General features: G+C 37.0%; 1 protein-coding gene across 2 annotated transcripts in view; it reads right to left on the bottom strand.

Annotated features, from left to right (window-relative positions):
• The window catches only part of FCHO2 (FCH and mu domain containing endocytic adaptor 2), a gene marked incomplete at both ends in the record, with an annotated part of 128,266 nt that overhangs the window by 17,469 nt on the left and 92,347 nt on the right, over positions 1-18,450 (bottom strand). For both annotated transcript variants that reach the window (XM_080690658.1, XM_080690659.1), the window contains 2 exons: positions 9,257-9,386; positions 14,571-14,674. In XM_080690658.1, coding sequence (XP_080546784.1) covers positions 9,257-9,386; positions 14,571-14,674 — 234 coding nt within the window. The remainder of the gene's footprint in view (positions 1-9,256; positions 9,387-14,570; positions 14,675-18,450) is intronic.

Genomic DNA, 18,450 nt, shown 5'->3' with positions numbered 1-18,450 from the left:
AATGAACACTTTATAAAGTATTCAGCTTCAGGCATTCTCTTATAGCAAGAGAAAAACAGACTAATCTACCTGGAATGTTAGTTGATAAAAGTCAGTTTTACCTTTCTCTGTCTTATAACTAACCCCAAGAGCCTACAAATATTGAGAAAAGATATTTTGTTGGCTTGATAGACTGGGAAGATTTTGTGGTATTCTAGATTTTGAGGAAATTTTGATTCATAGTTAAAATAGCTCAGTCATTAAAAAAACATACAGAGACAAGAACTGCTGCTTCTAGGCCACTAAGAAAAGTAAATCCTCAAAAATGAGACAATTTAATATTTCAGGTAAAACTAAAAAGTTTAACAACGTGAAAATTTATTCACAAAACCACAATAGCAACTACACAGGCATTGGAATGTCCCTTACATGAAATTCATGGGACAAGGACCATTTCATACTTGGGAGTTTCTCTAATTTTAGAATATCTGTATAGACTCTTCCTAAAGTTTGACCATCCCCAAACTGAAAAATATGAAATGAAGTTTCAGATCTCAGAGTAATTTGGATTAGGGACAGCTTCATTTGTATTTACCAAACACTAATGGGTCAGGCACTTTGCTAAGGTGGTATGAAAAAATGATGCCTTTTTGAATTATAAATAGTTTTGCAAAGAAATACATTTGGGAGCCTGGCATGGTGGTGCAGCTTGTAATCCCAGCATTCCAGAGGCTGAGACCGGAGGATCACAGTTCACAGACCGTCTCAACTACTTAGTGAGGTCCTCTGCAACTCAGTGGGACCTGGTTTCAAAATAAAGAATAAAAAGTAGGGCAGCTCGGATGTCGAATGCCCCTGGATTCCATTCCCAGACCCACCAAAAAGAAAGAAAGAAAGAAAGAAAGAAAGAAAGAAAGAAAGAAAGAAAGAAAGAAAGAAAGAGAAAAGAAAAGAAATATATCTGGAGCTGAGGGATAGATGGGCTGGACAGAAAAATATGAAAATGAGGCCAGAGAGGTTGTTTATGATCCAGATCAGGGAATGTAAAACATTTAACTTTATTCTTTTCGATACTGAAAAACCACTGATAACATTCAAAAGAAACGTTCTTATTTAGTGAGATCACACTGAATACATAGTGGATGCTGGGTTGAAGAGAAAAATGACTGTTGACAGAGATTCAAATTTGGATCAGATAAAGACTGATTAGGTGCCAGGTGCCAGGGGTGCTGGCATGCACTTGTATTCCCAATCCTTGGGAGGCTAAGACAGGAGGATCACAGGTTTGTGGCCTGCCTCAGCTACTCAGTGAGGCCCTCTACAACTTACTGAGACCCTATTTCAAAATAAAAGATAAAAAAAAATAGGGCTGGGAATGTAGCTTGGAGGTAGAATGCCATTGGGTTCCATCTCCAGTGCCCCCCCCCCACAAGATTAGGTAAAAGATGAGTGGCTAATTAGGAATGGTGGTTTATGCCTATAGTCTCAGTACTGGGGAGGCTGAGATAGGAGGATCGCAGGTTTGAAGCCAGTCACAGCAACTTAGTGAGGCCCTAGACAACTTAGTGAGACCCTATTTCAAAATAAAAGATAAAATAGGGCTAGGGGTATAGCTCAGAAGTAGAATAACTCTGGGTTCAATCCTTAGTACAAAAAAAGGAAAGGAAGGAAGGAGGGAAGAAGGAAGAAAGGGGGAAAGGTCTAATCAAGAGGGACTAGTTACATAGCAAGTGAGAAAATACTAAGGAAAAAAGCATACTAAGTATAACTGATTATAACCTGACTACAACTACACAAATACATATTTGTGTACTAGGAAACTTGCACTATATATCTAAATTAGCTTTTTTTTTCCTAACACTGTCCTAAGTTAGAGGGCCATCAAGAATTCAGGAAAGCCTATTTGTAGAGAAAGATGAAGCACATACTTTTTTATATTACTTTTATCATGATAAAACACATAAAATTTATCATCTCCACTTCTTCTGAATGGTACTAGGGATTGAACCCAGGGGTGTTCTCTGAGCTATACTCCCAGCCCTTATTTTTTATAAGGGCTAAGCTATCATGCAATGGCCTGGAACCTGTGCTTCTCCTGTCTTTCTTGGCCTCTCAAGTACTGGGATTCCTAGCATGAGCCACTGCACCTGGCTCATCTCAGTTAAATAGTATGAAATACGTTCATAATACTGTGCAACCATTACCACTGTCCATCTCTGTAACTTTCTCCTATAAAACTGGAACTCTATATCCACTAAACAATAACCTTCCATACAGCTTTTCCTTAGCTTCTGGCAACTGCCATTCTACTTTCTCTGAGTTGACTACTCTTAAGTATCTCAGATAAGCAGAATCCAAGTACTTGATAGTATAATGTCCCCAAGGTAAATTCACACTGTAGCATATATCAGAAGATCCTTTCTTTTTAAGGTTGAGTAATATTAAACTGTATGCATATATTTTACTTTGCTATCCTTCAATGGACAGGTGAGTTGCTTCCACCTTTTGGCCACTGTGAATAGTGTTGTTATAAAATGGGTATAATGCCAGGCGTGGTGGCGCATGCTTGTAATCCCAGCATTCGGGAGGCTTGAGACCGGAGGATCACGGTTCACGGACAGCCTCAGCTACTTAGTGAGGCCCTCTGCAACTCAGTGAGACCTGGTTTCAAAATAAAGAATAAAAAATAAGGCAGGGGGTGTAGCTCAGAGTTCGAATGTCCCTGGGTACCATCCCCAGACCTGTAAAAAAATAAAATAAAATAAAATAAAATGGGTATAAAACCAACTCTTTGAGGTCTGGCTTTCAATTGAGGGGAATACACAGAAGTGGAATTGATAAAGCTGGGTATGGTGGCACATACTTGTAATCCCAGCATTTGGGAAGCTAAGACAGGAGGATCCAGGTTCACAGACAGCCTCAGCTACTTAGTGAGGCCTTTGGAACTCAGTAAGACCCTGTTTCAAAATAAAGAATTAAAAAATAGGGCTGGGGGTGTGGCTCAGAGGTAGAATACGCTGGGTTCCATCCCCAGTACTGCAAAAAAAAAAAAAAAAAAAAAGTGGAATTGATGAATCACACTGTAATTCTATTTTTAAATTTTTGAGGAATAACTATATAGTTTTCCACAACAGCTATACCACTTTGCATTCCCACCAACAGTGCATGAGTTCCCAATGTTTTTCATGTCCTTGACAACAACTTTTATAAAATATTCATAAAAAGTATTATAAAAACATTTCTCTCCCTCCCCTCTCCTCTCCCTCCCCCCGATTTCCCTTTTATAGTACTGGGGATTGAATTCAGGGCCTTAGGCATGCTAGACAAGCTATCTACCACTGAGCTATATCCCCAATCCAACAATTTTCTTTTGGTGTGTGGTACTGGGGATTGAACCTGGAGTATTCTGCCTCTGAGCTACACCCCCAGCTCTATTTTATTTTGAAACAGGACCTAAGTTGCAGATGGCTTCACTAAGTTGCTGAGGTGGGCTGCAAACCTCTAATCTTCCTGTTTCAGCCTCCCAAGTACTTGGATTACAAGTATGTGCCACCATGCCTGGCTCAAAAATATTTTTATTAAATAAAATTATATAGCTGGTCCTCCATATAAAAGATTATGTATGTATCTACAGATGCAACAGTGGACTGAAAATATCTGAAGCAAAACTGTGTCCAATGAACAGACTTTTTTCTTGTCATTATTGCCTAAACAATATAGCATAACAACATAATACATAAAATTTACATTGTATTATGTATTATAAGTAACCTAAACATGATTTAAAGTATATAAAAAGATATGTGCAGGTTTTACACAAATACTACAAATATATAAGTGACTTGAGCATTGATGAATTTTGGTATTCACAGGAGAGACTAAAAACCATTCCCCTATCAAAAACAAGAGCAATTGTATTCAATATGAAATTATTATTTTTTCTTTAAATAACTCACTTAAATAGAATTTTCATACAGTCAGGGATAGCACGCATGTTTGCTACTACTTTGACTATAAAAATAAACTCTACAAGGGTTGGGATTGTAGCTTAGCAGTAGAGTGCTTGCCTAGTAAGTAAGGGACTCTGAGATGAATCCTCAGTACTAGAAAAAGAAGGGAGGAAGGAAAGGAGGCAACAACAGTAGTTATTCTCCTCTATTTTGGTCATATACAGAATTTTTTTTTGTGTGTGGTACTGGGGATGAAACCCAGATGCATTTTACCTCCGAGCTACACCCCAGCCCTATTTTTTATTCTTTATTTTGAAACAGGGTCTGAGTTGCAAAGGACTTCACTAAGTAGCTGAGGCTGTCCATGACCACAATCCTCCTGTTACAGCCTCCCGAATGCTGAGATTACAAGTGTGCACCATCACACCCAGCTCAGAAAAGTTCTTAAAACAGTTTCTGTATAAGCTATCATGCCTGTTACTAAGATATTGGCAAGTAGGGAAAAGTGTTAGAAAGTAGGGAAGCTGGGCATGTGGCACATGTGGCCTGTAATCCTAGTACTTGGGAGGCTGAGACAGGAGGATTGCAGGTTCTTGGCCAACCTCAGGTAAAGTGAGGACCTCAGCAACTTAAGTGAGACTTAAAAAACGGGGGGGGGGGGGGGGGCTGGAGTTATAGCTCGGAAGTAGAATGCCTCTGGATTCAATCCCAGTACTGGGGGGGGGGGGGGAGTAGGGAAAAATACTCAAAGTCTACTTAACACTTGGCATATATCCACTTTGATGCTTTCTAATTTTTTTCTCCTTTCAAGGTCACATTGCATAAGCACAATTCCAAAATAAAGAAATATTTATTCAAGTCCTTAAAAATTCTAAATTTATACTACATTGCTCTAACTCATTTTTTAGAAATGAAAATTCTTTGTATTCTTAGTAAGAATTTGGTTTCTAATTCTGGTTTAATTGCTGCATATTTAGATAACCACATATTCTGAAAATACAGTTTGTAAACTTGATATAAAGATACATGATGCCTTCCTGTAACGATGGGTATTTATAATGAATAATTCTTTTCAGCACAGGAGTGAAAACATGAGGCTCACTTCCAACTATCCCCTACTTATTTATTTCAAAATTCACCTATCTATAGTTTTCTTATTTCCTCTATTATAATTTTTTTAAGCCGATAAATTCATTCATCTCTTTTAATCGCTTTTTTCCTCTGATTCTGGTAGCTCTGTAGTTTATTTTTATTTTTTTAGTGGCACTGGGGGTGGAACCCAGAGGCTTTCTACCTCCAGGCTATACTCCCAGACCTTTTTTTAAATATTTTATTTGGAAACAGGGTCTCACTAAGTTGCTGAAAGCCTCACTAAATAGCTGAGGCTGGCTTCGAACCCATGCGATCCTCCTGTTTCAGACTCCCAAGCGCGCGCCACCACGCCCGGCTCTGTAGTTTAGTTTAATAAATACTTCTTCATGCAAAGGCAAAGAATAGGGAAATGAAGAAAAAAATGTATGTTTTTATAATTGGGGATTTTATATCAATGGCCCTTATACAGCAATCGGACAAAATCAGCACAAAACTGTGATAGTTAATCATAGCGTTATTCTTGATTTCTGAGACACCACACATTGCTGGAAAAGGAAAAAGTTAACAAAACATTTTAGATACACTTTAGAATCATTAGTCAACACATATTAAGATACAATACCTGGTGATGTCTCACAGTGCTTTCCAATTTCAGAGAGTGTCCCAATCAAATTATCATCTTCTATCATATTTAAATAAAACAAAATATTGCAGGAAAAGAAAACATTTTCAAGAAACAAGAAGAACTGAAACTTTAAATCTCAACAGAGAGATGAATAAACATCATGACAAAGAACCTTTTAGTTCACTTCCACCTGTCTTGCTGCATCATCACTAACACCTGCTTGGTTCTCCTATTGCCAGCACTGGCTGAAAACATACGTGTGCACCAACTCAATCAAAATTAATTTAATGTTTCCATCACAAAGAGAAAACCTTCTGAATAATCCAGATAATGAAAAAGAACAGAAGCTTATTTTGGTTACACAGACTACCTGCCTGATTTCAACCCACACACAGATTTTTTAATGTAGTTTTCTTTTTCATAAATTAATTGTAATTAGCACATTTTAATGATCAGAACGGGTTTTACTGTGTCATGCATAAACATATTTTGATCAACTCTACCCCTCATCACCTTTTCTTGCCTTTCCCTCCTCTTCCCTATCCTTTCCTCTTCTCAATAGATTCCCTGCTTTCATGTAGTCATTCTCCTGTAAATTCCACATGAGAGAAAACATGTGATACTATCTAAGTCTGACTTATTTTGCTTAACACAATGATCTCCAGCTTCACCCATTTTCCTACAAATAACATAGTTTCATTCTTATTTATGTATGAATTATACTCCATTGTTTACATATCAAATTTTCCTTATTCATTCATCTACTGAATGGGCTCCTAGGCTGATTCTATAGCTTTGCTATTGTGAATTGTGCCACAACAAATCCAGGTATGCAGGTATCTCTATAGTATGCTGACTTGAATTCTTTTGGATATATAGCAAGAGTGATATTGCTGGGTCATACGGTAGCTCAATTTTTAGCATTTTGTACCTGGCTATAGTAGGGCCTATGTTTTTATGATTTAAATAACAGATTCTCTGGAAATAAAAATTAACAATGAACAAAAATAACAAAACAAACAATGAAATGTTCACTAAACCAAAAAAAGGGACAAGTTTTTAGTATATTCAGTTACATGAAGTAAAAAGATGAAAAATGCTGTAGAGTTATAAAATATGATGGTAACATGCTTGTAAATTTAAAAAACAAACCATTTCATATTTCCTTTCAGCCTGTATTACTTACGAGTTTTACACATACAAGATCTATTTTTCCTATGTGAGTTTTGACATGTTAACTTGGATATAATTAAATCAGCTTAATTAGGGCACTTTTCCTCCCCCCCCCCCCGATACTGGGGATGAAACACAGGGGCATTGTTCCTCGAGCTACACCCCCAGCCTTATTTTTTAGTCCTTTTATTTTTTTAAACAAGGTCTCACTGAGTTGCAAAGTGTCTTGCTAAGTAGCTGAGACTGTCTGCGAATCATGATCCACCAGTCTCAGACTCCCAAAAGCTGGGATTACAAGTGTGCATTACCACTCCTGGCAGGGCGTTATTCTTAAACTAAGCATTTATTTGAAGTACCTGGAAGGTCCATTAAAGCTTGGTATTGCCACTCCCACAGTGTCTGATCTATCTATCTATCTATCTATCTATCGTACTTGGGGTGGAACCCAGGGGCTTTTCTACCTCCAGGCTAAACTCCCAGACCTATTTTTTTATACTTTATTTGGAAACAGGGCCTCAGTAAGTTGCTGAGAGCCTCATTAAGTAGCTGAGGCTGGCTTCGAACCTGTGTGATCCTCCTGTCTCAGCCTCCTAAGTGCTGGGATTGCAAGCATGTACCACACCTGGCGCAGTGTCTGATTTAAAAGCATCTACAATTCTAATAACTCACCAGATGAAGCGGGTCCAAAGACCAGATTTTGAGCACTACTGAACTGGTGCTCAGTTACCAAATCAGAAATTGGCACTATAAAGGCTAAACCCAAGGTTTCACAGAGTTGCTATTTGAGAAGTTGTTGATTCCAAAACACAACTGCTGTTTTTAAGTTGCTTTGTGCTTTGTTCTTACACTGAGAAAAATAATAAGATCTTACAGAAAGAACTGAGTAAAGGTGATGACAAAAAAAAAATTTGCACAAAATTCAGATGTACTAAGTAAAATACCAGATTTATTTGGTGAGATTTAGGTTTATATAGCTATATCATCCTAAAAGCCATTTTTAAATCCTTATGATTTTTGAGCTGGACATGGTGGCACACACCTGTAATCCCAGTACTTGGAAAGCTGATACAATAGGATCCCAGGTTTGCAGCCAGTTTCAACCACTTAGTGAGCACCGTTTTTCAAAATAAAGAATAAAATATGGCTGAAGGTATAAGCTTGGAGGTAGAATGCCCCTGGATTTAATCACTAATACCACCACCAAAAAAAAAAAAAAGAAAAGAAAAAAGAAAAAAAGAAAAGAAGAAAGCACCAAACCACATTTTTTTCACTGAACCAACTGTTTTTAAAACACAAACTTAAAAAATGCAACTATCTACACAGTAGTGCATGCCAGCCACTTCACAGGCTCAGACAAGAGAACTGTACGTTTTTTGTTTTTGTGGTACTGAGGGTGGAACCCAGGGGCTTTTCTACCTCCAGGCTATATTCCCAGACCTATTTTTTTTTTATGCTTTTTATTGGAAACAGGATCTCACTATTATACTGAGAACCTCACTAAGTATCTGAGGCTGGCTTCGAACCTATGCGATCCTCCTGTCTCAGGTTCCCAAGTGCTGGGATTACAAGGATGCACCACCACACCTGGCTTGAAGACTATACGTTTTAAGGCCAGCTTGGCAACTTAAAAAGATGCTATCTTAAAATAAAAAGTAGAAAGAGCTAGGAATGTATCTCAGGGGTAGAACACCCTTGTGTTCAATTCCTAGTACCCATTAGTGCCCAAAAAACAAACAAACAAAAAAATGCAACTCTGGCTAGGCATTGTGGCACACACTTGTAATCCCCGCACTTGGGAGGTGGAGACAGGAGGATCGCACAGTTCGAAGCCAGCCACACAGGCTTAAGAGACCCTGTTTCTAAATAAAATATAAAATAGGTCTGGGAGTGTAGTCCGGAGGTAGAAGGGTTCCATCCCCAGTACCACCCCCCCCAAAAAAAACTCTGTTCACAGAGCACTGTATTTTATTTTGCCTTCACCTATTTATATTGACCAGTAATTTATAAATTTGGATCAATTCTTAATAGCCACTGTAAAAAAAATCTCTTATTCATATAATAAAGGCTGAGGTAGAAAAGAAAATGTGGCCATGTCAGGTATGTTCCCAGAAAAACAAAATTTCTAGTGTTAAATTCTTCACTAGCCTATTTAAAAAATATATATATGGCCGGGCGTGGTGGCGCACGCTTGTAATCCCCGCGCTTGGGAGGCAGAGACAGGAGGATCGCGCAGGTTCGAAGCTAGCCCCGCGCGCTGGCTTAGGAGACCCTGTTTCCAAATAAAAATGCAAAAATAGGTCTGGGAGTGTAGCCCGGAGGTAGAAGGGCTTCCAGGAACCCCAGTACCACCAAAAAAAAAAAAAAAAAAATATATATATATATATATATGCCTGATCATCCTTTATGCTAAATTTTATAGTCAACAATAACCACTTACCTACTGTTGGAGTATTGGCAGCACTCAATGAAGTAGATGATGAGATAGAAGAAGAACTTTCTGCCCGGGCTAAAGGAGCAGAAGGAGGTGGGCTGGTGTTTGAAGTTACAGGTGGGCTGAATGGCCTAGGCTTAAAAAAAAAAAGTTACTCATGAAGATGCTAAAACAATTTCTTCCTGTCAGAAAAGATTTTCAAGTATCATATAAGTAAGTTTAATTTTAATATACTAAACCAAATTTACTGTGTTTCTTGTTACTCAAAATCAGAGATGCTATATTTCAAATCATTTTCAATGATATACTGAAAGGTGAAAAGGCTGTATTAAAATAAAGCTGTCAAGAGGGTCTTTATAAAGTATTTTCTGTATTTCAGAAAGTATACTTAATATGATTCTCAAAAATTAAATTACTGGCTTAAATAGTCTGAATGCTCTTCACATGTACTACCATACTGCTTCCCAAAAGGGTTGTTCAACTTTGTCCCACTATCTGTATACATAAAATTTATTTCTCTGTACCCTGTTAGCAATGACTGGATGAATCACAGGAGGAAGAGAATAATTAATTTCTTTCTAGTTGATTTCATAGATAAAAAATAAAGTATGTATTTTCACTTTTTATGAATGATCTGATGTGATTTTGGGAGGTCTTATATTAGTATTATCTGAACTCACACTAACCTGAACTCTAACCTTTTATCTTGTAATAAAACAAATTATTTTTCTCCATTAATATTCCCTTTATTTTTAATATCTACAAATCTGTCCACATTTTCCTTTGTAATGATTCATTAAGAAAGCTCATCTTGTGCACATGGAGGCATATGCTCCCAGTACTTGGGAGGCTAAAACAGAAAACTAGCAAGTTCATGGCCAGCCTCAGCTACTTCATGAGGCCCTCCCCAAATTAGTGAGACCCTGCTTCAGAATAATAAAAAAATAGAGCTGGGAGTGTAGCTCAGAGATAGAATGCCCCCTGGGTTCAATCACTAGTACCGCACCACATACACACACAGGAAAAAAAAGAAAAGAAAAGAAATAGAAAAAAAGAAAGCTTATCCTTTATAGAGGTTTGAGAAGATTTTAATGCTGTTGTCTTCCCACTTTTCTAGTTAAACATAAAAACAAATTGGGAAAATATATCTCCGATTCATTTATCTTTTACCTATGTGCATGGACTTTTTCTTTCCAAATTCTTAGCTGTTTCAAGGACACATTAGCAACAGTTCCTAAAGTGTGCATATTCCGCTTAATTAAAAATAGTCTTTTCCTGCTTTTAGAGAAAACAAATATTTACTTCATGTATACTACATGGCAGGCCCCAGATAATGGGTAAAAAGCAATAAACAAGAAAGATACTTTCCTAATACTTATGTGAGGGACATGAAAAAGGAAAGGCAATAATAAACACATATCACCCTATAAGTAATTATATAGCAATCAAGTTTTTGTTACATTAAAACTTAAAAGACATACTATATATTTTAATAAAAATTAGATTTTGCTAGAGAAAGTTTTATAATTTGTAACCACCCATCAAAATAACTTAGAGGGCTTTCTTTTTTGTACTTGAGATAGAACTCAGGGACACTCTGTCTCTGAGCAGTTACAACTGCAGCCCTTTTTATTTTGAAACAAGTTCTCACTCAGTTGTCTCACTAAATTGCTGAGGCTGGTCTTGAACCTGAGATCCTCATGTTTCAGCCTCTCAAGTACTAGGATTACAGCATGTGCCACCACACCCAGCTTTGGAGGGCTTTCTAAAACATAATTTCTGGGATCCTTTTCTGAATTCCTGATTTATCTCAGATGGAGGCAAAGAGACTATTTCTACCAAGTTCCCAGGGGATGCTAAGTGCTACTAGTCTGGGACCTCACTTTAATCACCACAGTTCTAGACTAATAAGGGGGTTCTCTCAGAGGTGAGAAGGGTTTGGCTACCTGGTAGGAATATAGCAATAATTATCAATAGACTTAAAGAGGTATATACCATTTAGTTCATGAATTTTATTTTAAAAAATTTTACTAAGGAAATAAGAGTACCTGTAAAGAAGTTAACCCAAGACTATTCACTAACCACTGTAATAATAAAAATTTAAAATAAACTAAATATCAAATGAACTTTTAAAGTTTTAGAAATTTAATTCTGACAAGAGAGGAAGACACAGCACTTATACACTAAAATGTTCTGCATTCACTTCAAATGGTGCTACCGGAAGTCCTGAGCATAATTTCTAGAAGGATCTCAAGGTGTGTATGTGGGGGGAGGGGGAGTGGTATGTGAAATATTCAACTATAAGAATCTAACTTCTATTTATTTTAATATACTTACAATTTATAATTATTTGGCAAAGAAGTCTTCTACTTAAAACTTGATTATGGAGTAAGAGTAAACCATAATACAAACATTCTCAAAGTATTTTCAAGTAAATTAAATATGAAAATCATTGCTTATTTAGAACTGTATACTTCATAGTAATTTTGTGAGCAAGTATTTGCATTAGACAGAGTCCTGAGTGTGTTACACATATAAAATCATTTGAATCTCACAACAACTTAGTATCACTATACTATTTTATTCAGGAGGAATCAGACTCTGAATAAATAATTTACCTAACATTGCTCACTTAATACATGGTGCTTTATTTCCTCTGGAAAAATACCTATGCATTAAGAAAAAATGAAAGGCTATAAATGAAAATGTTAAAAGTGGTTATCTTTGGAAGGTACAATATAGAGGGAATTTAAAATTTTCTGTGTTTTCTGTATTTTCCAACATAGCTTTAGTAAACACACACATCCAGTTATTAAGATGCAATAATTCTGTGTTTGCCAGTGCTTGCCTTTTCTCTCAGGGCTCAAAGCCTCAAGTCTGCCTCAGTGCTTCACTAACAACACAATGTGTAGGCAGCAGTTGCCTCATGGATGAAGCTCAACATCTTGGCGACTGAGATTTATACCTTCATAGGATACCCCCTCTCAGAAAGCCCTGCCCTGCAGGATGGACTGGAGGAGTCCTGAAGCAGCCACTCTGCTCATCCCACTCCACGCTGGGCCATAACTCAGAGAAGGCTGTTTCATACTAACCTATCCAATAAACTCCTTTTAGGATAAAAAAAAAAAAATCAGTAGTTTAGCCAGGTATGGTGGCACATGCTTGTAATCCCAGTATTTGGGAGGCTGAAACAGGAGGATCACAGGTTTGAAGCCAAGCTTAGCAATTTAGTGAGATCCTCAGCAACTTAGCAATACCCCTGGGTTCAATCCCTAGTATCATAAAAAAAATAAAAAATAAAAAATAAAAAAGATGGGCACCACAATACGTATCTATAATTCTAGTATTTGGAAGGCTTGAATTAAGAGAATTTCATGTTTGAAACCAGCATGTAGTAACTTAGGGCAACCCTGTTTCAAAATAAGAAATGAAGCCGAGCGTGGTGGTGCATGCTTGTAATCTCAGCATTTGGGAAGTTGAGATAGGAGGATCGTGATTCTCAGGTAGCCTCAGCTACTTACTGAGGCCCTTTACAACAAAGTGAGACCCCATTTCAAAATAAAGAATAAAAAAAGGAGCTGAGAGAGAGCCGGGCGTGGTGGCGCACGCTTGTAATCCCTGCGCTTGGGAGGTGGAGACAGGAGGATCACGCAGGTTCGAAGCCACCTGCGCGCGCTGGCTTAGGAGACCGTTTCCCAATAAAAATGTAAAAATAGGTCTGAGAGTGTAGCCCAGAGGTAGAAGGGCTTCCAAGAACCCCAATACCACACACACAAAAAAATATATAGAGAGAGAGAGCGAGCTTAGGGTGTAGCTCAGAGGTAGCAGGCCCCTGGGTTCCATCCCTAGTACTGCAAAACAAAAAATAAAACATAAAACAAACTCAGGGAAGGTATAGCTCAGTTGCAGAACTCTCCTGGATTTTTATCACTAGCACCCCCCCACATAAATGCAGTAGATTTTTTATTACTTAAATAATATTTACTTGGCAGCTTGTACCTAGTGTGATCATTTCACTTCCAGTAAATCAATTCACTGAGATGAGTAAAAGAAAATTGTCACCATTTCAGTATGTTGGGATTCAAGCCTTTTCACTTATTCATTAAATATTTTCTGAGTATGTACCATATGACAAGTATTATGCAAATATCATTCATACTGAGGATATGATATTGGCTAAGACACAGATCATAAAGTGAATAGAAACAAAGGAAGTCAGTGTGATATATGCACTTATAGACATATAGGCAAAGTATATGAAAGTAAGCAAGAGAATGATTAAATATGCTGGGGGGATGATGGAATGATCAAAAGGGCTTTATCTAGGTGGTAATATTTAGAGGGGTCTTCAAGAGCCAGGCCAATTTACTACATAGAAAACAGAAGGTTGCCTCAGATAAAAGCAGCACAACAGGAATCACAAGAATGTATAAAAAAGCATGATGTACCTCAGTGTGTGCTTAGCATAAATGAGGCCCTGAGTTCAATACCCAGAACTAAAAACAAAACAATAACAATAGAACATGATGTGTGTGGGAACACTGGAATGTTCTGAGTGGCTAGAATGTAGACTGGAAGAAGTAGATAGTTGGGCAGTGAGACTGGTGATGCAGAGTGCTAAGATAACTTTAGGAAGAATCATGTACATTCAGCTAAAACATTTCACCACATGGATTATGGGGCACGCTGGAAATGAGTGGCAAGGTGAAAAAAGTTTGATTTTTAAACATTTTACTCTGACAAACTAGCAATTCATGTAGAAGATGAAGCAAAGCAGACTGGAGGCAAGAAAGATGGTTTGGGAGAGCTTCATTTTAAATACAGGCCACAGATTTTCTCTTATTTTCTGATGACTTTAGAAGACAAGTGCTCTCTACCCCATTCCCTTATGTACTTTTAGGTCAATTAATTGATACTGACTCCAGTTTCCTATGCATAAAGCAAAGAAAGCTGAACTAGATGCTTACCAGGACCCTCCTAGCATTATACTTCTAAGGCCTAAACACATACCACCATTTCTTCCTTACTCTTTGACTAAGCAGAAATATATGAAAATCACTTCTTTACTGTAAGACAATGAGCACTGAATGATGTTTCTGTAATATATCAACTTTCTCAGGAAATCTCTTTCTTCCTGAACAATGTGTTATTCCACAGGTAGACAGTTGAGGTTATAAGGGAGTAAAGAAATATTAGCTGAGGAAGTTTTTGAGGGGTTCAAAACTTTGAGCATTTAACTCTATAGGGGCACACAGAAAAAATATCATTTGCATCTTAAATCAAAACAGTTATATAATTTTAAAAACACCTGAGTACATACTATTTCATTAATCCCACTGAGTTTGCCTGAAGTAAGCTTTGGTCTGGAAGCAGGCCTTGGAGGTGGGACAATGGTGCCTACAGAAAGAGGAGTTGTAGGCCTGGCTGGGGGGAGAGAATTTGAAAAAAATTATTAGTATGTAGCAATCCTTACATAAAGAATTCTATTATAAAGGAACTATTAGCAATCAAAACTCATTTTCCAGGAGTTTTTAAAATATAATTATAGACATTTGTTGAAATATTGGGACTCTATTAAAATATGCTTTTTTTGGGTGCTGATACCCCTGACAAAAACATTAATCACACATACACAAATTTTATTTGTTTCAATTATTTATACATGCAGCATTAAATACAACACACTGAAAATAAACTATATAAGGCCAAAGGTCTTATATAGTTTATTATCAATTTATCTATATAGTTCATTATCAATATATCTACTTTAGAAACATTACTCTGAGATCAAACCTTTGTAGTTGTGCCTTTAGAATAATAACCTGAACTCTAAATTTAAAAAAAAAAAAACTTACCTTAGCTGGTTAATTTGACTTTAAGTTAAATCATTTTGTAACATTTTAAAGAATAAAGACATTAAAACAATGAGTTTGCTAAAACTATTTTCCCAAATCATTACAATTAATTTTGGTGTTTACAATAGTATCTTTTCTTAAATCATATATAAATTTAATGTGCAGTTTTTCAATTCCATTTGCATATTTTACAACTAAAATCAAATTAATTAGCATAATCAGTAAGAGTCAAATATGCTTAAATCATCTTTAAATAAATTGAAATGACATCTAACACAGCTTGGTGTAATCTAAAATACAGCTATAATTCAGAGACTGGAAAATATAATGGGTAGAAGTTTTTCCAAGTTTACAGATGTACAAAATTAAAAATATATGAATGGATCTAAATGTATACAAGAAGAAAAAAAAGCAATAAAGCTGAAGGCCCCTGGCCACCAATGGAGAAATGGAGCCATGAAAGGAATGGGAAAAAGAGATCTAAAGAAAAGGGTCACAGAATTGGAAATACATGCATGGGAGATGGGGGATCATTTACAAAGATGCATGTACAGTTCAGACTGCTGGAGGAAAACATTAAAAACTGGTGAAAAATGAAGTTGGGATTCTGAAGATGCTGCATTCTTTCAGTTAGTGCCAGTCCTCTCATGTTATGCTAATACTTTAAGCTGTACACCAACTTGAGGACCACAGCACATCCCTATATTATGACACATCTACTTTTAAAGATACAGCATCTAAACAGTCAAACCAAATTGGTGTCAAGTTCAGCTCCTTTAAACAATCAAAAAAATTAATAAAGGCTAATAACAACTTATTATCACTACTGTTTATAATAAATGCATATTAAATCTGCATTATGTAAATCAGATAAAGCAGGGGTGGGTGGGGGATAACAATTGTTTCCATTCTTAAATGCTCTAATTGTGTTTTGTTTTTTTAACTGCTGGTGGTAACAGTGAAGCTCATTGCTACAAATGTCTATTATATATAGTGTTTCAAGAAATGGAAAGTGACAAAGTATAAAAACACAGGCAATAAGAGCTAATCTATATCAGTCCTCAGACAGTACCCAAGGGACAGACAACACATGTTTGCCATATCATTCTTTATCTGAACAAAGGCAAAGGCTAATCTAGACTCTAGAATCAATGTTAATATAGAAGAAACAGCAACATTGTTAGCTTCTTTCGTCAGTAATTTTTGCAGAACATGCAACATTATGGGAATGGTCACTTTGATCTTCAGAGAGACAGATTTATAAGACATCCCATCCAAAGAATTAAGGAACCAGAAAGTATTTTCAGCTTTACATCCTCTAGAATACCTTTTTGAGCTGAAATGGAATTATTAATTATTAATTATAACAAATTAAAACAAGTTCATTGATAAAGGAAATCTGACTCTGCAACCATGAAACAACCATGAAACAAAAGAAACTTATCTGTGCTCTCTGGTGCTATTACTATGAGATAAAGAATTTGTGAAAAGGGAAGTCTGGTTGTAGGCTTTGTAGATCCAGAATCTGTTCTGGCTTCAAGTTAATTTTCATGTATCATACACTGGGAAAGGAAGCAACAGTACTAGCGTGTTCCGTGAGGTCAGTTGACTTGGAAGAAAACAATTAAAAGCTAAAACAAACAAACAAAAATTCTAGTTCTAAAATGTAAGTCTACATAGCCAAATAGGTGTGCATACCTATTGCACTAGAGATTGAATTCAGGGCCTTAGATATGCTAGGCAAATGAGCTATTTCTCCCAGCCCTCAAACTTTATACTAAGGAAAAGAAGTATGAACATAAAAACTTAAAGTCATATGAAATCTGAAATCTAAAAGTTTATAAAACTGAAGTTCCCAAACTACAGTAAAGTCAAAACTGTTTCTGTTTTCCCTGAGAAGTAAGGTAACCGTAAGAGTCAATACAAGGACTTTAAAAAAAGGATCGCTGAGTGTGGTGGTACACACTTGTAATCCTAGCACTTGGGAGATTGAGACAGGATGATTGCACAGGTTCAAAGCCAGCCTCAGCTACTTAGTGAGACCCTGCTTCCAAATAAAGTACAAAAGAGCTCTGTATAGCCCAGAGGCAGAAAAGCCCCTAGATTCCACCCCCAGTGCCCCCCCACACACACACACACACAAACAAAGGATTTAAAGGATTTGACAAGGTGGTAACATAATAGTGCCATTTGGTACTTGACCAAGTTCCTACTTGACCAGTGATAAAGCTGTCATAGAATATATGTTGGACTAAGTCAGCATTGAATTTAATATTAAAAACCTGCTTTAGCAAGGTACTTAGGAGGCTGAGACAGGAGGACTGCAGGTTCCAGACCAGCCTCAGCAACTTGGTAAGGACCTTAGCAACTTAGTAAGACCCTGTTTCAAGACAAAAAATAAAATAGGGCTAGGGAGATAGCTTGGCAGTAGAATGGCCATGGGTTTAATACACACACAGATAGTGCTTCATATTTTGCAAAAGGCAATTTTAAGGGGCTTTTACAGAGCTTACGAACTCAATCCATGGGCAGAGAAGACAATGCTTTATAGGGTATTTATCAAAGAGAAGGTAGGTGTGAGGCATTTATGTTAAATTAAAAAATACATACATGAAGCCGCGTGGTGGTGCACGCTTGTAATCCCCGCGCTTGGGAGGCAGAGACAGGAGGATTGCGCAGGTTCGAAGCCAGCTGCGCTTGCTGTCTTAGGAGACCCTGTTTCCAAATAAAAAATGTAAAAATAGGTCTGGGAGTGTAGCCCAGAAGTAGAAGGGCTTCCAGGAACCCCAGTACCACAAAAAAAAAAACCACATACATGAATGTTTGTATATACTTGTTTGAAATGAACACATATTCTTACTTACTGTCTATATAACAAGAGGCAACTGGAACTATTATGTAACCAAAATCTAAGCATTATTTTAAACATAACAGTTATTAACTGACAGAATTAAGATTTTGAAAGAGACAAAGGATTAAAATAAGGAATGATTTCACAACTTGGACCTTGCTAAAATATAAAGATGGGAACATGAGTAGAGGATGTTAAAACTGAGGAAGAAGTATATTGCAAAAAATGCTGAAACAGTCCGGGTGTGGTGGCGCACACTTGTAATCCCTGCGCTTGGGAGGAGGAGACAGGAGGATCACGCAGGTTCGAAGCCAGCCGAGCTGGCTTAGGAGACCCTGTTTCCAAATAAAAAAAGAATAAAAATAGGTCTGGGAGTGTAGCCCAGAGGTACAAGGGTTTCCAGTACCACCCAGTACCACCACAAAAAAAAAAAAAAGCTGAAACAAAATGCCCATTTTGTAATTTTACTTAGTACAGAAATTTTGTGTTTTGGT

Source organism: Muscardinus avellanarius, assembly GCF_963383645.1.
Source record: "Muscardinus avellanarius genome assembly, chromosome: 1".
NCBI classification, from domain to species: domain Eukaryota; kingdom Metazoa; phylum Chordata; class Mammalia; order Rodentia; family Gliridae; genus Muscardinus; species Muscardinus avellanarius.
Note: the sequence above shows the minus strand (reverse complement) of the source record. Positions and strands in the feature narration are given on the sequence as shown.